General features: G+C 37.0%; 1 protein-coding gene across 1 annotated transcript in view; it reads left to right on the top strand.

Annotated features, from left to right (window-relative positions):
- The window catches only part of LOC136881077 (PR domain zinc finger protein 10), a 312840-nt gene that overhangs the window by 232014 nt on the left and 53297 nt on the right, over positions 1-27529 (top strand). The window contains exons 21-23 of the mRNA XM_067153695.2: positions 4785-4953; positions 17934-18122; positions 20962-21045. Coding sequence (XP_067009796.2) covers positions 4785-4953; positions 17934-18122; positions 20962-21045 — 442 coding nt within the window. The remainder of the gene's footprint in view (positions 1-4784; positions 4954-17933; positions 18123-20961; positions 21046-27529) is intronic.

Below are 27529 nucleotides of genomic sequence, written 5' to 3'. Positions count from 1 at the left end.
CCCAGTCCTGTCCCACAATGTCATCAGACCTGTCTATGTTGGTGTGATGTAAAACAAATATTAAAAAGAAAAAAAGAAATTATTTCTGTGAGTGTCTTAAAGAGTTCTATAGGAAACCCTTCTGGTAGGACATAAAATGTCCCTGTTTGGAGTTTTTCTTTGTAAGATTTTTTTATGGTGAGTTCAACATGTTCCACAGAGACCTTCAGTCAGATAATTGCTGGACAGTCTGTTAAAATTAAAACAATATACAATATATTTTTCAGAACTATTATCTCATTTATTAATTTAGATGAGTTATGAATTGGAGACAGGTGGAAAGCAATGACTTACCATGTAGACACATGTGGATCGAGTACACACAAAAGAAACAGAATTTTTGGCTGTAGCCTTCATCAGTGGAGGATAGAATAAGAATGGTGGTGAGCAGACACTTGTGAGGTAAATAGGTGGGGGAGATTGACAACACAGTGGTTCCCTGACCTGGGCACCATTTGATGTCTTACTTCAGAATCTCTAAGGGCAAGAAAGGTGGGAATTTGTTGGCTTAACTATCATCAAATATGGTTTGATGGTGCTGGGTGGGAATAAAAAACAGGAAGATCCATATTATGGGTTTTGCAGGTACTGCTGTGGCCACATACTTGTTTGGCTAGAGTAGGTAGTTAAGCTGGTCAGATGATGTTGGATGTCTTGTCCTAGTATTGAGTGACATTTGCTGGTGATGCTAATGATGAAATAGGTGCTGGGAATGTGTAGACAGCAGGTCTTACAGTGGTTGTGCTTTCTGGGGAGAGAGCTTGAAGAGGATGGGCGTTGGTGTGGTTCATAGCAAGTGAGGATGTTTTTTAGGTTTGGTGGATGCCTCAATGTGTACTGTGCAGTGTTTTGGAAAATGATCTTTGGTTGTATAAAATGAATTTCATTGCAATGCCTGTATTGTTGATAGTAAACTTTTTAAGATACAGTCAAAAGTTCCACCTTTACAATACTTTTTTTTTTTTTTAAATTAGCAGTTAATAAGTGTCGGGACATTTTTCGTCCTTCTTTTTGGTCATCATCAGCCAAACATACTTGTAAGATGAGTAAAATAAACAAGGTCACAAATAATGAATACGTCAAGTTAAAATCCATAATAATATTTGAAGAATGTTCTTAAAACGCTGGAGCTCAATTGCTTTTTAGTTCTGTTAAAATGAAGATAAAATTGTTCAACACACATAATAGTTCCATTAAAATTTGATTATCGAGCTCTTCTTATCTTGGCGTGATGATGTGTTGTTGATAATTCTTAGTTAAGTGGTTATGAGGCAGGTGGAATATTTGACTGTATGCACACATACGGAGAAAGATTGTGCCGTGGTTGAATATTCCTAGAATGAAAACGACGGCTGTTAGCATCATTAAAAGTACGCAAGGTTGAAGCATCTTATAATTACAAGTGGAATTGAACTAATAGACAACACATCTGGCTACTAATTAAACAATAACAAAAATTAGTATTGTATAGGTGGAACCTTTGACTGTACCTTAGAAAGATGATTTTGGGTTTGAAAGTTGAATGCTTGTTTTAAAATATGATTGTTTTTGTGGAGAGAGGGAGATATTTGGCTCCTGTTAGCTTTCTTACCTGAGCTTTTAGATCAGTCGTGGAGAATTAAAAATATACTAAGTAAAATCTTGGTCATTTCTCTCCATATATCAGGTGAACCAGCTGCTCCTTATAATGTATTGTTATGCTGACCTCTGCTTATAGACTACCTATCTTTACGCAAATAATGAAAATTGAATACTAAGGAAAATGTTAGTCAAGGACGTGATGTATCTAAGTTCTGTTTATTTGTCCTCAGAGCTAACAACAGACAGGATGTAAGCATGGTGTTAATAAACAAGCAATGACCGAGCTCGATAGCTGCAGTCGCTTAAGTGCGGCCAGTATCCAGTAATCAGGAGATAGTGGGTTCGAGCCCCACTGTCGGCAGCCCTGAAGATGGTTTTCCGTGGTTTCCCATTTTCACACCAGGCAAATGCCGGGGCTGTACCTTAATTAAGGCCACGGTCGCTTCCTTCCAATTCCTATGCCTTTCCTATCCCATCGTCGCCATAAGACCTATCTGTGTCGGCGCGACGTAAAAGCAAATAGCAAAAAAAAAAAACATTAATAAACAAGCAATGAGTCAATGATCCATGTTTATTCCCAGGAAGTCGATAACTGACATCCTGGTAGGTTGTGGTTTACAGATGGGTGTGGAAGTATGTTGACCTGTGTAAAGGTTTCCTACACCCAATAGTGAACTTAAGTAACATTGTGGTGGTGATTTACTGGTTGAATACGTTAAGAACTGAAAACTGATGATCCATGTACAAGTAAAAATTTCAGTCATACATTTTTTCTGCTACTTGGAAAAACAGAATCGTGGGTATGTTTTAGCTCTTAAAGGAGAAGAGGACAAATTCATATCCTATATACAATTTATTTCAGACAAATATGATGATTAAAGGATCTTATGGATTTATAAAGTAATTTTCAAGAAGGAACTTGCAATAGACGTGACTTATTGAAATTCATTCGCTGTTCTGTAGATAGATTACAGCAGTTTTTAAATTTGACCTCTATTTATTAGGGTCTGGGGTAGTCACTGGACATAGTAACTTCATTTCACTGAATGCAGGAATTAGTTGAATTTCAACTCATGCCTGTTGCTCACGGTAAAAGTTTCTGTCAAATTTATTGTAAAATAATTTAATTTTATAAAATTTCTGTTGCTCACAGTCAAATTCAAGTTTTATAAAACCTTTGGTAAAACTTTTCATAAAATAGGATATGTTCTATTCCGTAAAATTAATTTTACAAAATGAACCAATCAGCAAAGCTGACATCACGATGATGCTGGTGCTACGTCGTGAGAAGATTGTGAATCTTGATTGTAAACAAACACCTCTTTCAAAAGTGGCAGGATCCAGGTGGACTAAGGAAGCTGTTAGTGTTTTACTGACGAATACCAGAAATATCCTTGTTTGTACGAAGTTAAAACGCCACTTTACCACAACAGGAATGTAAGAAGAGAGGCAGAAAACACAATCGCCGAATTCCTATATGAATGCTGGTCTTCTAACCTCAACTAATTTTAGACCAAGGACAGCAATCCTCTACCTTCTTCTCTTCTTTTGTTCCAATCCCGATTCCAGCATTTCCTGGCATTTCTTTTCTTCCTTTTTACCACTGTACAACATATAATTACAACTAAAGCAGCAAGTTTTGCTTTGTTTGTTGGAGCCATACTCTTAAACACACTCTTAAGTTGAACAGCTGATTCTTGGTTTAAAAGTTTGTCGATAGATGGCAGCACATACACATCTTAGTTCAAAACTGAGTTCATAGATGGCCATCCTGATGCTTTCACGGATTTTATAAAACAATTTTACCGTGAGCAACACAATTTATTTTCACCAAATTTCTATAAAATTATTGTACAACAAATTTTACTAAACATTTTACTGTGAGCAATAGGCATCAGAATTTGTAAATTTGTATACAACAAAAAAATTTAAAAGGCAAAGAAGTGATAATATAATAAGATGTTGGTACATTTCTTGTTCTCTTGAATCCTTCTCACAAAAGTACACATTGAACACCACCAGATGATGCTACTGACACATTATACAGAGATGACTAACACTGGTTGCCATTGTTACAGTGGTGTCACAAATCGATGACACCAATTTCAGATAGGACCCCCAGCACAAAAACATATCCATGTTAAAATGTTTCTCCAATGAGGTATGCAGACCACTGAGCATACTTTGGTCTGACTAGCACTCTCGTACTTATCTCACTTAGCTACATAACAAATTTATTATTATTATTATTATTATTAATCGCAGACAGTCGTATCAGCACACTATTTTAATTCAAAACCGGTTTTCGGACTCTAAGGTCCATCATCAGTGTTAAAATTATTTAAAACATTGAAGTCCACATAAGTATGTCATCAGAATGAGTTAAAAAGGTTTTAAAAAGTTAAAATCGAGCCCTGTTGAGATCAACTGTAAAATAAGAAAAAGAAAAAACAAGTGTAAGAGTAAGCAAAAAATATGTATAAACTTACAATGATGTTGTAAAAGGTACGGTTACGAATATGGCTTTGATATGTTATAATGATTATAATACATAACAAATTAAAAGGGGCTTTTGTTAAGGATATCTGACGTGCAGTTCTCATCCATTTTGCTGTTTCATAATTGTATCGTGTCACTGTAAGTTTTAATAACATATTTTACTTTACCTAACTTGACTTGACCTAACATTCCATCATTTTAGATTAATGGTACAACAACTGATTAAAAGAGTGTTGTATTTCTGGAATGGTCTTGTACTTGTGATGCGAAAGGTTTATAGAGTCCATTGTGCTTGCCATGAGTTGATACTATACAGGAGGCAAGCAGAAGAATATCGACCATTACGACTAACATATATTGTTGATTCATATCTTTCTAAATTATAAGGGACAGCTGATTCACTTGGTATATGACCACCATCCTCATGTCTGCATCAGTATGTCCACCCTGTTGTGCGCAAGTTACTGTAAACCGTAGTGGCTGCATTTTTACAAGTGCTAAGTCATTTTAAATTTATTTTGAGACTTTGTGGGTAGTTACTTCAATTGCACTAAGTTGAAAATTACTTACTTTAATGTCAACCTAACTGGCATTATGCTGTCTCTCATGATTTGAGATTTTCCTGATAAGAGTTGGTAATTGATGATGTAAACTTCATATTTTAGGCATTCAGATCACCGAGAGTTCCTATGTGCCAACTGTGGGAAGCAGTTCAAGCGCAAGGATAAGCTAAAGGAGCACATGAAACGTATGCATTCAGCAGAAAGAGAGACACGGCTGCCTGTGAAACCTCACCGCATGCCAACAGCCAAAAAGTTCATGCCCAAGGTACAGGTAAAGTTGGCCTGCATCTTTACTCACATTCTAACTCATAATATATTAGTGTGCAAACTAATTGGGACATGTTAATATTTTACACGGAATTGTAATTTATATTAATTTGGTTACTAGCTTTGGCTCAAACAAGCTATATCTCCCTTGGTCTATCATTAGAGTCAGCATTAACAGGTTTTAAATAATGATAAGCAATAATTGGCCATTTCAACTTCAATTGAGTACTTGTATGAGCAATGATAGCGTTTGTTAATTCTGTGTTTTCGGTGGGATAAGTTTTTGTATTTGTGGAAATGGACATTTCACTCAGGAAGTGGTTAGAGTTGCTCTAAGAGAGCACACATCTACAGTAAGACTGTATGAGATATTTCCTGGGCTGTTGTTTTGGAGAAATTCTAGTGTATCTAGAATGTTTACAGCTTTTGTTGATTTCGGCTCATTATCTCCAAACTGAAAATGGAGATGTGGAAGAAAGTAAGAAACCACCCCAGTGCTGATGAAACTATACTCAGATACAGTAAAATACATCCTCGCCAGACAAGCAAGGAATTTCAGAGAGATTTGTTAGCTGCTGGGGTTGACGCTGATGTTTCAACTGTCTGCCAGAGGCTTCTTGATACTGGGCAAAAGGAAAGAAAGCCAGTAAAGAAGCCAACATGGAAAAAAATCTGTTGACATGGGCTAAAAGGTGGATGTCTGAAAAGAAAATAATTTGAAGAAAAGAAGGGAAGCTAGTAGATTGAGATAAATATATACTGTATAGCTATATGAGACTCACCCCTCTGTTCTTTGTAAGTTGCGTGCATCTGATACAGATACCAACACCAGATTGACTATTAAGAGAGACTCTGTTGAGTGGGCCTCTAAGGACCTTAAGAGGTTAGTGAAGTGCTTTGTGTGGCGTGTGGCGCTTTATGGGGCTGAGACGTGGAAGTTGAGGAAGAAAGAAGACTAGAAGCATTTGAAATGTGGATCTGGCGGAAGATGGAGAAAATCAGCTGGCAGGAAAAAGTAAGGAATGAGGAAGTATTAAAAAGAGTGGGTGAAGGAAAGAGAACGAAATTGGAATGCATTCGAAGACGGAAGAAAAATTGGTTAGGCCACTGTTTGCGACGAAATTGTTTAATAACTGAAACATTGGAAAGGATGATACAAGGAAAACTGAAGAGAGGAAGGAAGAGGTATCAGTTAGTAGACAGTATAAAGGTAAATAGAAGCTATTGGAAGACAAAGAGAATGGCTGAAGACTGAACAGTGTGGAGAATTCACGCGAAGACCTGCCGATAGGGAGACCACCAATGATGACATCAAAAGTAAATACAGTAGAAGTCCTTTATAGCGAGAATTCATAACTAAAAAATTTACTCGCTATAGCGGATTGTCGTTATATCCAATTTTTTGTAAAAGTTGGGAAAAAGCTCACACACATTAATATTGTTTTGTAGCGGCAATCTATTTGTTCAAAATTTGCATTTTCACAGATTGCCATGCTATGGCTTACTCGTAAGTTATTTTCCTAATTCCAAAACAACAATGTTCAATTTTATTCTGAAAAATTTTAATAGTATCACTCCAGTGGCTTCTGTAATTAACGTTTCAGTTTTCTTATTCAAAGAGAGTCACCTAACCTAACTTAACCTCATATGTATCATGAAAACATATTTCAAACACCAGTAGAGTAATGATAACCTTTTCGCTATAAATTACTTGGAAATAGCCTTTCCGAAATTTAACCAGACACGAGAAAATACAGTGAAACCTCGTAGTGCGTTCCTCATTAAGACAATTTCTTGCTTAGCACATCGTAAATTCGAAGTCCCAATTCACGCCGTATTAAATCTACTTAAACATCCTTCACTTATCACGTCACAAATTGTCATTATCAGTATCAATATCAAAGGGTAGAGATGGGTCCACCTATTCGATACCATAAGTTTGTATATTGTCTTATAAAACTGGGACTAGTTTCGACCCCATATGTATTGGATCATCTTCAGCCACGCTACAATTGGAAGACATGTGTACACATATAACCAATAATAAATTAAACACTTTGGTATGCCACAATTTACAGTCTTAATTTAAAACATTCATGAAGTCCGAACAACACATCCAAACTTGAAACTAAATGACACATTGAAACAGTTGTGGTGGATGGCGAACTATGTTGTCGCTCCCACAGCAGTCAAATGTTCTTGAGTTGATCTGGGAGTTGGCATCTCTATCTGTATAGACGAGCTACTTGATTTATAATTTGTTTGTTCGGTGTAATATGGGTGATGACTTTATGTAGGGCGGTGAATCACAGCACGATGATCCTTGAGTCCAATTAGTGGGGTAGGCCGTGGATAGTACGCTCATGACTTCCATGTTTCTTTGAATTTCTTTGCTCACTGTCGGAAGCAGAACTTAACATGCCCTGATGAAGGCCAATGCAATTTGGCTGAAAGCTCGGCTTCATTAAATAAATATAGTGACTTCAATCCGGTATTCATTTATTTATTTACGTTAATATTATGAGCCATGAAAACCTACGTTCATTACGTAGAATATTTGATTTTTCATTTATTTCATTAATATTATGTTTAGGTTTAAAGTACTGTTCCAAATGAATGTAACAGTTCTCCAAAATGTTGAGCATGGTGCCCTTCTCACCTGCTTTTAATATGCTTAGATCTTGGTCAGTTGATGTAAAATTATGATTTAAGTCTGTCATGTGTTTAGCCATGGCAGAGAAACGATTGTATATTGAAACATTGACATGTTCCATGTATCTTATTGAAAAATACGTAGGAACTTTCACAGTTATTGCACTGCAGTTTGTAGACACCTGATTGAGAAAACTTATTAGTTTGTTGATAGTACGTGTATTAAAGAAATTGGAAAAAAATTTATTATTTGTTTTAAAAGCAATTTGTTAGTTACGTTTCTTGAAAATATTAGTAATTTGGTATATGTTTATATTATTGAACGTGAAGGAGGAATATGTTTTTTGTTTCATTTCAATATGTTTTTTGTCTACTGATTCTCTGTTTAAAGTAGAAATTTGACGTCTTTTATTTGTGTTGATGATTTTATTGATAAATTACACATTGTACCCATTGGATTTGTTCGTTTAACATTTAGTTCATTTTGAAGGTCTCTTTTGGATAAGGGGATGGTGAATGCTCTATTTACCATACTATAGTATGCTGCTTTTTTATGGGAGTGAGGATGGGGAGAAACATTTTGGCTTGTACTAACTGTTTGAGTTGGTTTTCTAAAAATACAATAAATAAGATACCCCTCAGTGCGATCACAAATTTTCCCAGCCATGAAATTGTTCTTTTTTCATCCCTTGTGAAAGAGCCATGATTTCCAAGAGGAGCCAGGTCGGGGAAAGTTACGCAAAAACTGGAAATGGCCTTGAATTCCGGAAATTTAGAGAGTAAATTTTAGCTTCGGGAAAGTTCAGTTTTGCTTTCCGGTTTTCATTGATATTGCTGAATAACCCAGTAAGCTTGTTTATATTTTGCATACCATTCTGAAGTTGGAAATTTATTTTGTTAAATGACACAGTGAAGGGTAGCGAATATCGCATGAATAGACTATGTAAGGATTAGGAACATAATCGTGTGAAGTTGACTAGCATGGTGCATATCATCGTTGCCGGGACAAAACCTCCTATGTGAAATATTTTAGCTTAGAACTTCGGCCGGTAAGGTTCTGTCATCTAAGGTGCAATATTGTGTGACAGTTGTCAAGGTATTCTCGCTCTTCATAACGTATGTGCTGCGGGTCAGTATATCTCCAAAAATATTAACACATAGGAGGTTTCGTCCCGGCAACGACGATATTTGTCTTATGGTATCCCCATTATAGATACTGAAAAAGTTGTGAAATCACTTACTAATGAAGACAAAATCCGGGAAGTGGACAGGCATCTGCGTCTTTCAATTGTCGAGTTAACTAATGAAAAAGGTTCCACCTGATCGATACTTTCCTTTTATTTTATTTTTTTTAGCCTTTGGATAAATTTTTGTCATTAAAACTTACAGTACATGTTTCGATTGCTTAGCAATCATCATCAGCTGTTTCACGTAATGCTTAGGTAAAAAAATAGCATAAAACAGTTCCATAATTAAGATTAAAAATTGTTAGTAAGGAACAATTAATTGGTGGGGGAGGGGGGGGCGTTGTTAGTTAAAGATTAAAGACTTATACAAATTGAAAAACTATTTTTTGAATTTAAAAGTCTCTGGTTTCATTCTATGTCACTGCACTGGTTATTTATTAAATTCGACGGTTTTTAGCATGATGCTCTTGCAAACTTGTCTTGGTTGTATAATGTTCCTTCTTTTGCTAGACCTTTCTTGTTTGTATCTCGTTACTGTCCGGTGGAGGAGATTATGTTTATTGTTGGTCGAATTATTCAGGTTTTGTTAAGTTGGATAGTTTGGAGTACGACCTGTAACCGGCAGAAAAAAATGCATCTGTTAATTAAAATTACCTAGGGGTGTGTTGTTTGCATTTTAAATAAATTGAAACTGTAAAAAAATTTCAAACTTACCTGTATCCAATTGTTCGGTTATACAAATTCTATTCGGAAATCGTTAAGTTTGGATGTTTGGTGTACGACCTGTAACTGGCAGAAAGGATGCGTTTGTTAATTGAGAATACCTGGGGATGTGGTGTCTAAAGGAATTGTTTGTACTGTAACAACTTTTAAACTTACCCCTGTCCAATTTGTTCTTGTTCCGATGTTTACGAGTTTGTATATATCTCTGCCGTCCTCGACCTTGTGTAGTAACCTCCGAAATCAGTCATCCACTCTGGGCCACATTTTGAGGTGTGTCACATTCTTACTTAATTTCAGTACATCGTTTTAAAATTAAGCGATCGTTTACTTCAGCTTTTATTTCTAGGTTGGTACCCCACTGTCGGCAGCCCTGAAAATGGTTTTCCGTGGTTTCCCATTTTCACACCAGGCAAATGCTGGGGCTGTACCTTAATTAAGGCCATGGCCGCTTCCTTCCCACTCCTAGCCCTTCCCTGCCCCATCGTCGCCATAACACCTATCTGTGTCGGTGCGACGTAAAGCAACTAGCAAAAAAAAAAAAAAAAAACCCACTTTATTTCTTATGAGTTAACTACTGCTATCGGCCATGTTATTTACATATTTATTACAGAAACAGGTTCTCTTTCATTTTTAATTGTGCTTGTAGAGCACCAGTTGAGTATTACTCATCGACGTCGATATCGAATGTCGGCAAGAGTGTTCGCTAGTGCACATAGTGAAAAATCTATATCAAAGATGATCAATCACATTTAATATAATCAATGGAGTGCATAAATAATATAGATAATGGAAAAAATTATGCACGCTTAATTGCTCATAATAACGGATGCATCAGTGATAGGGTTCTCGCTGTAACCAAAGGACAATACACAGTTTAATATAGGAATTTTCAAGGGTCAGAAAAAAAGCTGTCGTTATAACGGAGTTCTTGATACGTGCCGTACTCGCTATAGCAGACTTCTACTGTAGTAAAAATTTCAAATTGACATTGCAGTCTAACTGCAGTAAATGGAACGTTTTTTTATATCCCCAATTTTTAATCTGATTCACCCCAGTTCACAATACTAAACTTTGAAAACTTAGGATTCTGCCATTCCTACAGGCTTTGCAGATGGTTTAAGGAGCATTTCAACACACTATGACCCCTTCTCACAGTTTAAATTCAGTTAAGATGTTCACACAAGAAAACAAAATCAGTGTGCTTCATTGGCCTGGTAATTCTCCAGACTTAACATGAATAGAAAATTAGCAAATAATTGTGAAGAAGCATCTTAGGAAAATTGACTGTTAGACAGAAGAATGTTTGTTAATAAACCTAATAAACGTACGTGTGGTTCTGTGAAGAACTGAAAAGCATTTGAAATAAAATGGTAGTCAATGCCAAAATGTGTTCAGGAGATACAGTATATAATAGTGAATGTGACCTCCTTAGTGAACTGTATTTGCAGTTTCAGTAGCAAAGTGTGGGAATATTGCAAGTTTATCTTGTCCCAATTAATTTGCACAATACTGCAATATGCATGCTGAGCAAGTACTCTTTATAGCAACATTGAAATATTTAATCCTTTCTGCATTTGTTTGTTTTTATACCTGTGTTTACATAATATGAGTGTGTAGAAGCTTCATAGCTGATTCAATTGTTAAATCAGAAAGCCAAATTTGAACGGTTCAACTCCAAAGTACTACAGCTTTAACAGCTTTCAGTAAATGTCCTAAATGGTTTTACTAAGGTTTATCTGTGCTTGGAGTAGGAAACTACCAGAAAAGAGTCTTGTCTCAATTCCCATAGTGCTTTTTCTCAGTCTTGGACTTTGAATAGTTTCTCATGCTGGTGTGGACATTACGATAATGTGGGCTACTATACACCCAAATACACACTACTACTACTACTACTACTACTACATACTACTACCATAATGAATCAACAACAAAATTATAAATTCAAAGGAGTACTTTCTTTTTATTTTATATTTCATTATTCCTGTGAACCATGGAACCTTACCACAGTGGGAAGGCTGATGTGTCATAGTGCAGAAGGTAGCCGAGACATCGGGGCAACTATATCAGAAATGTATATGTTGAATAGTTTATCAGGATTGGGTAGCTGCCCTTTCAGAATAAGTAAGGATGACAGTTTGGATGATAAGACTAGAACAGCCTTATAATATTACCTAACCTAGCTTGGGATACTGTTATGAAACTGAAAGTAGTGGGAAGCTGTAAGCACATTCCCAAGAACATGCTTTGTGTGGGCTAGTAACAGTTGTTTCCTGCTGGGTAAAATAGTCCCCTTCGATGTTAGGCCCCTTAAAACAACAAGCACAAGCAACATTCCTCCCTAAAATGCGTATGGCTGGCAATTGTGTTTGCCATCCTGTTATCCTCAGCTGATTTTTTCACTGAATTCAATTTCCTAGTGAGATCCTTCAATCTCTCCTTAAGGGGCCCATAGACGTCCAATATTATTGCGCAATATTGGGGTTTGTGCAATATAATTGATAGTGTGTATTTAATGTTGAAGGGTTGTGCAATATATTGTACGAAATCAAAATAGTTTGAAATATATTACGCAAATCGCAAAATGCTGTGTCGTGTGTTGGCAGTATTGTGCAATATCGCGTCCTCCAGCCAGTTGGTATCAACAAGTGGGGGAGAACGTATCGTGATGGCCGACAAACAGGTGGAGAAAAAGTTCTGAAGTCACTTCTATCAGACACTCCACTCTTCCTACGATGCACTTCACTTATGTGATAGAAAGCAATATCGTAAAATAGGGGAATGGGGAATTTTAAAAAAAGATATTAATATCAATGGAAAATGGTAAATAAAAATGTATACTGTCTATGGGATGGACTTAAAGCAATTGTTGAGGAGTGTGAAAACAGGTTTGTACCTTTAATAAAAGTGGTAAGGAATAGTAAGGAGCTTTTATAAGAGGGAAATAAAGAGATTAAGAAGGAAGTGCAGATTGGAAAGAAATAGTTACGAATGGTTGCAGGAGTAAAGGGGCCCATAGACGTGCAATATTATTGTGCAAAATGGATTGTACAATATATTGTTAGCTGCCCACAGACATATAATATTATTGCACAACAATCGGGTTTGTGCAATAAATAGAATCGTGTGGAGATAATATTGCTGGTTGTGCAATATATTGTGCAAAAGCGCCCATAGACGTACAATATACTTGGCGATATATAGTCAGTCCATGCCGGTATTTTGTTTGGTGAACACTATTTTCTGTACCACGAAGCCGCTTCACTTCCTTCCAGAAGTTTGTACGCAGAGAACTGATTTTTTAAAAATAACTTCTTCTTTGTCGGCGTTCAAGAATTTTTTGCGATATTTCTCAATAAGCACCTCGTTCTGTTTACCTTTCTGAACACAATTACTGTAATCTTTGCTCTTAACGTCCCATAGAGCCGGAAGGCTTCGATAAACTCCATAATAAACTTTTTCTCCACCTGTTTGTCGGCCATCACGATACGTTCTCCCCCACTTGTTGATACCAACTGGCTGGAGGACGCGATATTGCACAATACTGCCAACACACGACACAGCATTTTGCGATTTGCGTAATATATTTCAAACTATTTTGATTTCGTACAATATATTGCACAACCCTTCAACATTAAATACACACTATCAATTATATTGCACAAACCCCAATATTGCGCAATAATATTGGACGTCTATGGGCCCCTTAAGGAGAGATTGAAGGATCTCACTAGGAAATTGAATTCAGTGAAAAAATCAGCTGAGGATAACAGGATGGCAAACACAATTGCCAGCCATACGCATTTTAGGGAGGAATGTTGCTTGTGCTTGTTGTTTTAAGGGGCCTAACATCGAAGGGGACTATTTTACCCAGCAGGAAACAACTGTTACTAGCCCACACAAAGCATGTTCTTGGGAATGTGCTTACAGCTTCCCACTACTTTCAGTTTCATAACAGTATCCCAAGCTAGGTTAGGTAATATTATAAGGCTGTTCTAGTCTTATCATCCAAACTGTCATCCTTACTTATTCTGAAAGGGCAGCTACCCAATCCTGATAAACTATTCAACATATACATTTCTGATATAGTTGCCCCGATGTCTCGGCTACCTTCTGCACTATGACACATCAGCCTTCCCACTGTGGTAAGGTTCCATGGTTCACAGGAATAATGAAATATAAAATAAAAAGAAAGTACTCCTTTGAATTTATAATTTTGTTGTTGATTCATTATGGTAGTAGTATGTAGTAGTAGTAGTAGTAGTAGTAGTGTGTATTTGGGTGTATAGTAGCCCACATTATCGTAATGTCCACACCAGCATGAGAAACTATTCAAAGTCCAAGACTGAGAAAAAGCACTATGGGAATTGAGACAAGACTCTTTTCTGGTAGTTTCCTACTCCAAGCACAGATAAACCTTAGTAAAACCATTTAGGACATTTACTGAAAGCTGTTAAAGCTGTAGTACTTTGGAGTTGAACCGTTCAAATTTGGCTTTCTGATTTAACAATTGAATCAGCTATGAAGCTTCTACACACTCATATTATGTAAACACAGGTATAAAAACAAACAAATGCAGAAAGGATTAAATATTTCAATGTTGCTATAAAGAGTACTTGCTCAGCATGCATATTGCAGTATTGTGCAAATTAATTGGGACAAGATAAACTTGCAATATTCCCACACTTTGCTACTGAAACTGCAAATACAGTTCACTAAGGAGGTCACATTCACTATTATATACTGTATCTCCTGAACACATTTTGGCATTGACTACCATTTTATTTCAAATGCTTTTCAGTTCTTCACAGAACCACACGTACGTTTATTAGGTTTATTAACAAACATTCTTCTGTCTAACAGTCAATTTTCCTAAGATGCTTCTTCACAATTATTTGCTAATTTTCTATTCATGTTAAGTCTGGAGAATTACCAGGCCAATGAAGCACACTGATTTTGTTTTCTTGTGTGAACATCTTAACTGAATTTAAACTGTGAGAAGGGGTCATAGTGTGTTGAAATGCTCCTTAAACCATCTGCAAAGCCTGTAGGAATGGCAGAATCCTAAGTTTTCAAAGTTTAGTATTGTGAACTGGGGTGAATCAGATTAAAAATTGGGGATATAAAAAAACGTTCCATTTACTGCAGTTAGACTGCAATGTCAATTTGAAATTTTTACTACAGTAGAAGTCTGCTATAGCGAGTACGGCACGTATCAAGAACTCCGTTATAACGACAGCTTTTTTTCTGACCCTTGAAAATTCCTATATTAAACTGTGTATTGTCCTTTGGTTACAGCGAGAACCCTATCACTGATGCATCCGTTATTATGAGCAATTAAGCGTGCATAATTTTTTCCATTATCTATATTATTTATGCACTCCATTGATTATATTAAATGTGATTGATCATCTTTGATATAGATTTTTCACTATGTGCACTAGCGAACACTCTTGCCGACATTCGATATCGACGTCGATGAGTAATACTCAACTGGTGCTCTACAAGCACAATTAAAAATGAAAGAGAACCTGTTTCTGTAATAAATATGTAAATAACATGGCCGATAGCAGTAGTTAACTCATAAGAAATAAAGTGGGTTTTTTTTTTTTTTTTTTGCTAGTTGCTTTACGTCGCACCGACACAGATAGGTGTTATGGCGACGATGGGGCAGGGAAGGGCTAGGAGTGGGAAGGAAGCGGCCATGGCCTTAATTAAGGTACAGCCCCAGCATTTGCCTGGTGTGAAAATGGGAAACCACGGAAAACCATTTTCAGGGCTGCCGACAGTGGGGTACCAACCTAGAAATAAAAGCTGAAGTAAACGATCGCTTAATTTTAAAACGATGTACTGAAATTAAGTAAGAATGTGACACACCTCAAAATGTGGCCCAGAGTGGATGACTGATTTCGGAGGTTACTACACAAGGTCGAGGACGGCAGAGATATATACAAACTCGTAAACATCGGAACAAGAACAAATTGGACAGGGGTAAGTTTAAAAGTTGTTACAGTACAAACAATTCCTTTAGACACCACATCCCCAGGTATTCTCAATTAACAAACGCATCCTTTCTGCCAGTTACAGGTCGTACACCAAACATCCAAACTTAACGATTTCCGAATAGAATTTGTATAACCGAACAATTGGATACAGGTAAGTTTGAAATTTTTTTACAGTTTCAATTTATTTAAAATGCAAACAACACACCCCTAGGTAATTTTAATTAACAGATGCATTTTTTTCTGCCGGTTACAGGTCGTACTCCAAACTATCCAACTTAACAAAACCTGAATAATTCGACCAACAATAAACATAATCTCCTCCACCGGACAGTAACGAGATACAAACAAGAAAGGTCTAGCAAAAGAAGGAACATTATACAACCAAGACAAGTTTGCAAGAGCATCATGCTAAAAACCGTCGAATTTAATAAATAACCAGTGCAGTGACATAGAATGAAACCAGAGACTTTTAAATTCAAAAAATAGTTTTTCAATTTGTATAAGTCTTTAATCTTTAACTAACAACGCCCCCCCCTCCCCCACCAATTAATTGTTCCTTACTAACAATTTTTAATCTTAATTATGGAACTGTTTTATGCTATTTTTTTACCTAAGCATTTAGGTTGTTTAACATCCTTGCAGAAATGGGAGTCGATAAGAAACTGCTGGCGATAATAAGGGCAACACTAACCAATACCAAATCCAAAGTAAAATTCCAAGGATGTCTCTCTGAACCCTTTGAGATCAAGACAGGCGTTCGACAGGGAGATGGGCTGTCACCTCTTTTGTTTAACTGCGTACTTGAGAAGGTAATACAGGAGTGGCGAAAGACGTTAAAAGAAAGAAACCTTTACAAACCCGTAAGGATTGGGACAAAGAAAAATGGAGTGGAAATAGATTGCTTAGCGTTCGCTGATGATATAGCCCTTATGGCAGAAAATTTCGAAAGTGCAACAGAACAGATCAATGTGTTGAAGGAAGTAGCAGAACAAACAGGTTTACAAATTTCCTTTCAAATGACAGAAATAATGTCAAATATCAAAGATGATACGGCACAACTAAACACCAAATATGGAACGATAAACCGTGTTAGTAAATTTAAATACCTTGGGGAATGGATTCAGCAAAATGGACTTGACAAAGAGGCCATAGCAGCAAGAATCAAGAAAATGGAAGTCACTTTCCAAACCACCCGCAACATTTACAACAAAAAGTGCTTTTCCCTGAACACAAAAATTCGTCACTACAACACTGTCATCAAACCAGTATCACTGTATGCATCTGAATGCCTTATCCTGTCCGAGAAATGTTTGCTTGCGGATTTAGAGAGGAAAGAAAGAAAGAAAGAAAGATCTTACACACCATACTTGGTCCAGACTACAAAAATGGCATCTGCATTAGAAAATCCAGGCAAGAAGTATACTCTAAGATAGAGAAGATCACGGACACAATGCGTAAAGGCAGAGTTCGCTTCTACGGTCATATACGACGGATGATCGACTCTCGATGTACGAAACGTATCTTCAGTATATTTGACGCAAAACCAAAAACGGCAATGCCATGGTACGTTAATGTCAAGAAAGATCTTCAAGAACTGGGCCTACAAGCAGAAGATGCACAAGACCAAAATCTTTTCAGAGCAGCCATCACGACTTTTGGGACTTTCCAGGACGAAAAACGGGCAACTGGTGCTAAATGGACAGAAGAACGTCGTGCTAAACACAGTGAGCTAATGAAGACGATGTGGATCAAGCGAAAGATGAACAAATGCCAGAATGTAAAGTGAGGCTTATCGTGGTCCCTAGTTGGCCGATTAGCGAAGTTGAATGAATGAATATATATATATGGGGTGTGTGTGTGTGTGGTTTTTTTTCCTCATCCTGAAGGTTGGTTGAATCCTCAACAGTTCCACCATTAGTTGTCATAGATGGCTTAGGCATCACTGAAGAGGCGTACTAGGGAAATGAGGAGTGAAGTGGTTATCCGTTGTTTACCTAACTGAGATAGAAGCGACAGATCAACGAAAGTAACAAAATTGTTCTAGCCCATACCAGAAGTGCATTATAAACACTAGTTCTCGCCAGCAAAGTGTATTTAAATTCCCTCTACTTTTTCCGACTGTATAACACAGTTGCTGTGACTTATGAAACAACCTTCATATTAGTGAAGAACCAGTATGGATGAGGTTGAAAATATAATATGTTAGATGATAGTCAAGGATTGGCCAGGTCATGTTATGATTGGCTATATTCGAATAATACTAACAGCCATAAAAATTACTAGAATTAATTGTGATAGCGTGTCACTATGGATGCCATGTCTTCATGTGAGTTAAATACTAAACTCTTTTTATCCCAGAATACTCTTGTTCTAGGGTGTAAATTCTTGCAGCTTTTGCTATTTTGAATTTTATGTTACAGGTGTCGCCAAATGACTATCATCGCTTCATTTACAAATGTCACACGTGTCTGCTGGGCTTCAAACGTCGAGGAATGTTGGTGAACCATTTGGCTAAACGTCATCCGGACATTAGTCCTGATTCTGTACCCGAGCTCAATCTGCCCATCCTTAAGACAACGCGTGATTATTACTGTCAGTACTGTGAGAAGGTAAGAGAAAGTGATGAAACATAATTTTGCTCCAAATTTCCAAACACATTTTATGTTCCCACCTTTATTCATTGAAAATCAAATGTGTAGAAATCGTGGTGTGGTGGTTTCCATAGAAGATATATGCTCACACTAAGATGCTTTATTTTATTCTGAGTAAGAAATGTACCTGTAGAGAAAACCCTTTCAGTCTGACAACGGGAGTGTACAGCATGGTGGATACCAATATTGTTGACTTTTTGCAAGGTTAATCGACACAGGTACAAAATCAATACATGTTTGGAAATGTTCTTGATTGGGCTTTAATTTTATAGATTGTAGTATATCAATTTCCAAACATCAGTTACAAGCCAGCATTCAGAAAAACATTCTTGTGCCATAGTGATCAAGATATAGAATGCTTCTTTGAGGCAGTTTCTCTATCTACTGAAAAATCATGTATTCAGAAGCATTCATATTGATACCTTGCTGTACATTTCCTTTAAAAGCGAAGTTTGCACTGAAATGGTAATATTTTATCCTTGGCGTTGAAAACTCTCTTTCTTTCTTTCTTCTTCTACTTCTTCTTCCTCCGTGGCATGGTGGATTAAGTTAATTTGGTTTTGTAAAAATATACCCGAGGTCATTGTCATCATTATTACCCCGGTTCCTCTCCACTTCGTCCTGTCTCAACACCAATCCTCATCCAACACTGTTCCAGTCCAGTTCCCGTTGTCCTATGCTGTTCTTCACAGAATCCCTTCATCGGGTCTTCCTCGTCCTCTCTTCCCTGTCATCTTTCTGGTGCTTGTCTTCGTAGTCTTTCTTCGGTACCAGGCAATTTTCTATGGAGTCTGGGTCATATAGCTGTGAGCCTGCAATTGGGAGATAATGGGTTTGAACCTCACTGTCGGCAGCCCTCAAGATGGTTTTCCGTGGTTTCCCATTTTCTCACCAGGCAAATGTTGGGGCTGTACCTTAGTTAAGGCCACGGTCGCTTCCTTCACACTCCTAGCCCTTTCCCATACCATCGTTGCCATAAGACCTATTTTTGTCGGTGCTACATAAAGCAAACTGTAAAAAAAAAAAAAAAAAAAAAAAAAAAACTTTAAAAACTTTAAAAACTTTCTTCTTTCAACCGTTTGACATGACCAAACCATCTCAATCTGTTCTGTTCCAGTTTGTCATTTAGTTTTTACACATTTAGCTGTTTTTGTATGTCTTCATTTCTCACTCGCTCTCACCTTGTCTTGTGCACCATACTCCTCAGGAATTTCATTTCGATTGCCTGTACTCTACTCTAATTTCCCTGAATCATTGTCCAGGTTATATATTATAGATTAATACCCCTTGTACATTACTTCTTTAGCCTTCGTTGGTACATCTTGATTCCATATTAATCTCTGTACCTGGTGGTAAAAGGCACTTCTCAAGTATTTCAAATGTTCTGCTATTTCCTGTTCCTTGTCTCCAATTTTGATAACTCTTTTTTCTTCTTACTTCCTCTACTCATCACCGTTGTCGTGCACGTCTCCAAGTTGATCCTCAATCCCCGTATCCAAGGTAAGCTAACCAAATTGTATTTCTTGGACATTCACAGAGATGAAAGGGGTAAGATGAGCAGGCTGGGCTTGTCTGGGCTGAGCTTGCTCCACACAAAGAAGTTCAGAACTAAGGAGTGAAGCTCGTAAGGCTTGCTGCTCCCATCAGAATGGGCTTTCCAAGACTGCTGGGTCCAACAGCCTTTTTATGTTTGCCCCACTTGATGCACAGTTCACTGATATGCAATGATTATTTTGCAGGATGTAAATGTCTACTGTTGGAAATTGTATTATATTAAAACAGAACTTATTGTCATTGAGAATTAAATTTAATGCAATTATTATTAAACACAGAATACTGTCTACATTCTTATATAGGATATCAGAATTAAGTCACTTGGAATGATGATTAGGGAGAAATTTCCATCAGCCATTGCAACAACCATGCAACATTTTGAATATTTCTTAAGGAATTGTGGACTTTTCTATAGTTTCAACATTTTTCTGGCACTACTAGGGCAATACGCAAGTGGTACTGATTATTACGAGTTTTATGAATTTGAAATGCTATTAAATTCTCCATTTCTCCCACAAGCATTAAAATACTAGTTTCATATGTTGGAGACTCGCTGTTAGAAAACAGAGTTTATTAAAAAAATTCAGGATGGTGACATTTGTCTCCTACAATCTTTTATTGCAGTAATATGCTCAATTTCTGCTTTATTACTTCTGATTTAGTAATGAGTTTGCTGAATTGGTTATTACTTCTGTTGCCAATTATATCACATAGTGCAAGCATCTATTTTGATGAAGTGAAGAACAATATTAAATAACTACAAGAAGTAGACCCAGTTTGAGTACAAGGGCAGAAAGACATTGGATTATCCGATTATCGATTGCTATTGACTGAATTTGACTCTTGTTTGTTCCATTGCTTTATTTGTATTTCATTTTAAAATAATCTTCTCATTTACTATCATCAATGAGTTCAGTGCAAGTCTGAAATATGTTTCCTGTTTTGTTATCTTGGTCAGCTATCACCACTTACCTTACTGGTCTAAGAATAAAGCATGCCCTATTGAGGCTGTTCTCCCATTAAATATCCAATGTTATGGTGAATTCGCTGTCATCGACATTGATTTTACGACCTCAGACTTGTATTTTATACCTTTAAATACATTCAATTTTTGTTTTTGTTAAATAGGCCTAAAAGAAGTACATTCTGTATTGTAGTGAGATTCACTGACTGTTCTTAAATGTCACATGTATTATAACACTAATAATGCTCATATGTGAAATAGAGATGTTTTATATTGCAGGTTTACAAGAGCAGTTCAAAGAGGAAAGCTCACATTTTAAAAATTCATCCTGGAGCAGAGTTGCCTATGAGTAATAGACGGAAGGTAATTATCAAGACTTTTTAAATTATACAGTAAAACCTTGTTAATTCAAAGTCGTTGAGAATAAAAAATCGGACTTCGAAATACATGATTTCGAATTAACCACCAAATCGTAATTCAGAAATGTCAACCCTTGCGGCGTCACAAAGTATTCTAAGATCTATGAATCGTACAGTCGTACCCAGATTCACAGATTAAACCTTTAAGATGCCATCGAAAAATACAATTCCAAAATGTATCCATCCAACAAGGTGCATTTACAGTATTCAAATAATGCATCTGGATAACTCACCGACAAACATAACCTCATGCAATGAAATTTTTTTTTTAAATCGAAGAGGAGGAGAAATTTATATACTGGCTCCCCTGTGCAAGTGCTTCATTCATTGGATTACTGTACTGTATGCATGTTAGATGCCTTGAAACTTGCACGGAAAATACCCAATGCTTTTAAAACATCATGGCTTATCGAACTTGCCTATGATGAGGGGAGAAAGTCTCTCTTCTGTCTGTATTACAACACAGTACAGTGACAATTATTGTATGATTTTCCACCATGGCACTTGTCCATGGCCACCTTGTCTCGTAATTCAGGCAAAATCTCGCCACGCCACAAAGTATTCTAAGACCAGTTAATGGATGCAATCACCTTGATTCAAAGTTTAAACTTTTCAAATGCCATGGAAAACATTATTTCCAAAATGTATCCAGCAAGGTGCATTTATATTATTCAAATATAGTAGTGCACTTGGATAAAACACTGGCAGACATAACCTCACACAACAAAAGAAAAAAATATTCAAAGATGAGGCCAAATTATGCTGGCTCCTCTGTGCAAATGCTTTATTTCTTAGATTACTGTACCGTTTGCATTTTTGCACGGAAAGTGCCCAACGCCCATAGAACATCGTGGCTTATCGAACTTTCATATGACAAGGGAAGGAAATGTCGCTTCCAATGTGCATTATAACACAATACAGTGACCCGTACCCTTGTATGATTTCCTGCCTGGCACTTCTCTCCTTTAAAACCGTAAGTCCGCTTAGGATTGGCATTAAAAAATTAAAAATGCCGTTTCACCGGCACTTACAATATTGTTCGGTGCGTACGAATTTATTATAGAGCCATGCTTTTTCACCAGCTGTCGGCATCGCGAGTGTTCGCGTATTATGTTTCTCCGCACACTGCCTGCTACATGATATTGTGGCTTTCCTTAAAACGCTGAATAAAAAAGAATTACGATTTCACTTGAACTTAGCACATAGCAAGCACACTGTAGCCACACCGAAGTGAGTGAAAGTGTGGAAAGCTACCCCTGCACGTTCCGGAAGACGCTTTCTTTCATGACATGGAGAAATTTTTAAATTAAATTACTCTTTAAAAAATGTTTTTAAATGTAAAGGCAGTTTTGAATTAATACTCTGATTTTCGGTGATGGGACCGACATTCTTCTTCAAATTCCGAATTATCCGTATTTCGAATTAAACAATTTAAATAACATGCAAAACCATACCTCATGTTTCTGGGAACGAGAGCTTCTACGAATTATTCTAGATTTTGAATTAACCGATTTCGAATTATCGAGGTTCTACTGTAATAGCTTATGGAGCTTATTGTATTTGCTGTTCAGCCATCTCCAGTTGCCTAGTACAGTGTAAGAGCACTTTTTATTTATTGTCTATTCATGCACATCACTGCTACTATTTCTTCCTCCTCCTCCTCCTCCCCCTCATAGTACAGGAACAAAGAGCTGTATTGTCACCGAAGTCACATAAGGTGCGTTCTTCTCCCAAGAAACCCTGTTTCTTTAGGTTGTCTTTGAATCTCCTAATCCCAATTGTTTATTGACTTCCATGTAGTCCAGGATTCCTCATAACCAGGGAACAGTTGCTATCCAATTTTCACAAATTCCAGGTGGTGTGGGGATTTACATTTCTATTGTTGATGTGTTCAGGAAACTACTCCTGGGCTTAAGGAAGTGATGTACAAAATGTATCATATGCCCATAACTATGACTATCTGGGAATCACACACTGATATCACAAGTAGCAAAATTTTGATAGTTACAAAAAGGCAGGAGAGAGAAATTCTAGCCAGTGAAATGAAATTCCTAAAAACTGTGATAGGAAATAGAGTGGAGAATGAAGATGCTAGGAAGAAAATTGAAATAGAAAAGTTGAGTGAAAAAATTGAGGTGCTTAGAATAGCAGTGATGTTTGCACCAACTCTGTCGGCTACTTCCGGGGAAAGCTTGCACAGGAACCATGTTGTATTGCATTTTTAGAGCTTCTTTCTGGAGAGGCCACTTAGGGTGTCATCAAATCAAATCAAAATCTCTTTATTTGCAAATGAGGTGCCTACCTCGGTGGCAAATGGTACACTAAAATACATTATTGTCAAGCACTAAATTTTAAATTAACAAGAGAACAAAATTTTCCTATAATACAATATTATACAATTTACGCTAACAATTTTGTCTATTAAACACACAGCTCATCCTTAGTAAATTTATATTGTTTCCAAAATTCTACTAATAATATCTCCTGTACTACTTACAAATATAGTCAACTGATATACTTTATGTGGAATTACTTCAAATGATACTGTACAACTGGTATAAGATTAAAATTTACATTGCATTTATTTACTTTTTTCTTTTTTCCTTTACCTATTCTGGAACCTAAGTAGCATAACGACCTGCTGCGTCTTAACCAGAGCCCCTTTTGCCACCACTTTTCAGAGTTCCTGAAGGGCCTTCACAGCTACCGTAGCAGTCCCAGGGCTCTCAAAGTCCCCACTGTACTTCACCCCTACAGCCAGTCCCCTACTTTGGCTGTCCAAACTCCTTAGACTAGGGGATGGAATGAATTTATTCACACACATTTTTTTATTTACATTAACCTGCACTGGTCGAATGCCCTCTTAACATTTCATTTATTTTCTTTGTTGCTGTTTATTCTCTTCTTGAATATCTGTACAGATTTTGGAAAAGGATCAAACACTACCCCTGGTAAACTGTTCCACTCCTTTACACCCTTCCCAATGAATGAAAATTTACCCCAATCGCTTCTACTAAAATTTCTTCTAATTTTACATTTGTGGTCAGTCCTGCCGATATAATTATTTTCCAACTGAAGCCTCTCACGGATATCTCCCCATGCTGCTTCTCCTGTATAGGCTCTATATAACCCTATAAGTCTAGTTTTCTCCCTTCTCTTACTTAAAGTTTCCCACCCTAGTTCCTTTAACATTTCTGATACACTACTCTTTCTCCTGAAATCCCCTGTTACAAACGTTGCTGCTTTCCTCTGCACACTGTCTATTTCTTTTATTAGGTATTCTTGGTGAGGATCCCAAACACTGTTTGCATATTCCAATAATGGACGAACCATACTTACGTAACTTTTCTCTTTTAATTCTTTGTTGCATCCTTTAAGTAGCCCCATTATGACATGTAATGATCCGTATGCTTTCCCAACAATGTCATCCACATGACCCTTCCAGTGCAAATTACTTTCAAATTTTACACCTAAGTATTTGCACTTGCCATCTTTTATGATAACTACCCCATCCAAAGTATATTCAAATTCAGTTTTAAAACTCCTGTTTGTAAATGTTGTAACAGTTGATTTGCCTCCATTAACCTTCATATTATTCTCTTCAACCCATTGTTGGATACTCTCAAGGTCCCTTTGTAATTCTGAACAATCCTCAATAGTATTTATTTCCCTATAAACAATTATGTCATCTGCATACAACCTTATTTTTGATGTTATATTATTCCCTAAATTATTTACGTATATTAAGAAAAGTAACGGACCGATTATACTACCCTGTGCAATTCCCTTCCAAACTTTCTCTTCCTGAGATACATTATTTCCTACTTTGACTTTCTGAACCCTTGAATTTAGAAATGTTTTCACCCAACGTATAACCCTTACGTCCAGTCCTATTCCCTCCAATTTCTTTAATAATATTCCATGTTCCACTCTATCAAAGGCTTTGGAAAGATCTATGGCTATGCAATCTAACTGGCCTCCTGAATCCAATTGATCTGATATGTCCTGCTGAAATCCCATCAGTTGTGCCTCACAAGAAAATTTCTTTCTAAATCCATACTGGCTCCTCATGAACCAATTTTTATCATCACATATTCCTCTGATGTACTTTGATATTAAACTCTCCAGTATTTTACAAACTATACTGGTCAGGCTGATTGGTCAGTAGTTTTCTGGTTTCCTTTTATCACCCTTTCCTTTATAAATTGGTATTATTATAGATTCCTTCCATTCCTTTGGTATTACACTATTATTTATGACATAGTCAAAGAGAAATTCTAAATAAGGCACTATGTACCACCCGATTGTCTTTAACACCCCCCCAGTAATTTGATAACTTCCTGCTGCTTTTCCTTGCTGAAGCAGTTGGATTTCTGTGGAAATATCTTCATTTGTGAATGAGAAGCTTCTTGTTTCCCTCTGTGTCTCTCCTTCTGTATCTTCTGTTTCGGTTTCCAACTCCTGACAATCATCTACTGAATATCTGAATTCCTTACTAAATAGGTTTGCTTTCTCAGTATCTGTTAAATAGTGTTCACCCGCTTCTCCCACCATTGTAGGAATTTGGATTCCTTTTCCTTTTTGATTCCTGATATATGAATAGAGCTTTCTCCATTTCCCTTTGTGGTCATTACGCTCTTGAAGAATGCCATTCATATAATTCTCTTTTGCTTCCTTTTTCACTCTATTCAGTTCCCTCATTAGCTGTTTTCTAGTTTCTCTACTCTCCCTACCTTCTTTGATTTTCCTGTTTACTATTCTACATTTTATTTTTATTTTTCTTATTTCCCTTGTATAATAAACAGGGTCTGAGGTCATTTTACCCTTCTTAACATGTACAAATCTCTTCTCTCCTTCCCAAATGATTCCTTTGAATTTAGCCCAAAGTGTATCCACATTACTCCCTTCACTTATCCAACAACTGAATTGTGATTTAAGGTAAGTCCCAAATTCATCAACTTTAGTTTTTCTGTACAATTTCTTGTCTTGTGTGACCCTCTTATTAAGCCTTTTTGGTACCAGTCCTACATCCATTATTACAGCCTTATGGTCACCTATTCCTTCAATTACCTCAGTTTTATCAACAATTTCCCATGGTTTAATCAAGAATACATCTAGTAAGTTATTGAGACGAGTTGGTTCTTGTACTACTTGTGTAAATCCTCCCTCCCAGATTAACTTATTTGCCAGTTTCTGTTCGTGGTCTTCACTTGTAGCTCCATTCCATTCAACTTCAGGGAAGTTTAGATCTCCCCCAATTATTACCACATCATTATTATTTTTATGAGTATAATCTATTATTTTCTCAAATATTTCCACGTCCCTTTCCTCTCTTCCTGGCCTGTATGTTCCTATAATTCCCACCTCCATCATATTATCACAAATTAATTTTATCCCTAATATTTCATCCCTTTCATCGGTAAACCATTCATGTGAACAATAAGTTTCCTTCACCAGAATAAACACACACACACACACACCCCTCCCTTTTTATCTCCTCGGTCTCTACGATAGACTGTGTACCCTTCTGGAAATACTTCTCTTTTACCCACCCCTTCTCTCAACCACGATTCCACTCCTATCACCACATCAGTCTCATAAGATTCCATCAATGTACCGAATTTTAATTGTTTATTTACTACACTCTGACAGTTTACCAAGAGCAATCTCAGACCCCCTTCCTCCGTAAAACTTGACTGTTGCAATTGGTTAACTTGAAATTCGTTACTTTCCTGAGTTTCATTTTCTAGTTGGCTGAGCCAGCTTGAAGTACGGCTGGCTCTTTCTACTAGTTTTCCTGGTCAGTATTATAACTCAAGGGAGTTGCCTCTTTTACAGTACATATCTTAAGATTAATAAAATCTAGAACAATATTTGCTATCTCTTGTTTACCTGAATTGTTTAGATGAAGGCCATGCTTTGTGTAACAGTGTCTCTCGAAACTGCTGCTATCAATTACCTGTGTGTTACGAAAATGTTTACAAATTTTAATCATATCTGTATTAACTTTGTCCACTTCAATGTTCACACACGAGTCTCTAATCAAATCATGCCTGTGGGGCACGTTCACTACAAAGATGTTAGTGTGAGTCAGCTTACCTAGTGTTCATTTAAGTTCAGAAATGACATTCTTAGTGTTGTCGTGAGCTACGTCGTTCGTCCCGCCGATGATCACTACTGCATCACGACTTCCGAGATTTCTTGCCGCCTGCTCCGTGTTTTCCAATACCTTCGTCATTGGGGCCCCAGGATAGATGACAGCTGATGCTGCAATATCTCTATTGTTCATTTTCTCCGCAATTCCCCTCGCCTGGCTATCACCAAATATGAGAATGTTCGACACTTTCGCCGGTGCACTGTGTGGGATTTTAGGCCTAACTTTGCCGCTTCTCATAACGGGTCTTGCGCTATACGTCTGACTGCTTCCC

This window comes from Anabrus simplex, chromosome 9, assembly GCF_040414725.1.
Source record: "Anabrus simplex isolate iqAnaSimp1 chromosome 9, ASM4041472v1, whole genome shotgun sequence".
NCBI lineage: Eukaryota > Metazoa > Arthropoda > Insecta > Orthoptera > Tettigoniidae > Anabrus > Anabrus simplex.
Note: the sequence above shows the minus strand (reverse complement) of the source record. Positions and strands in the feature narration are given on the sequence as shown.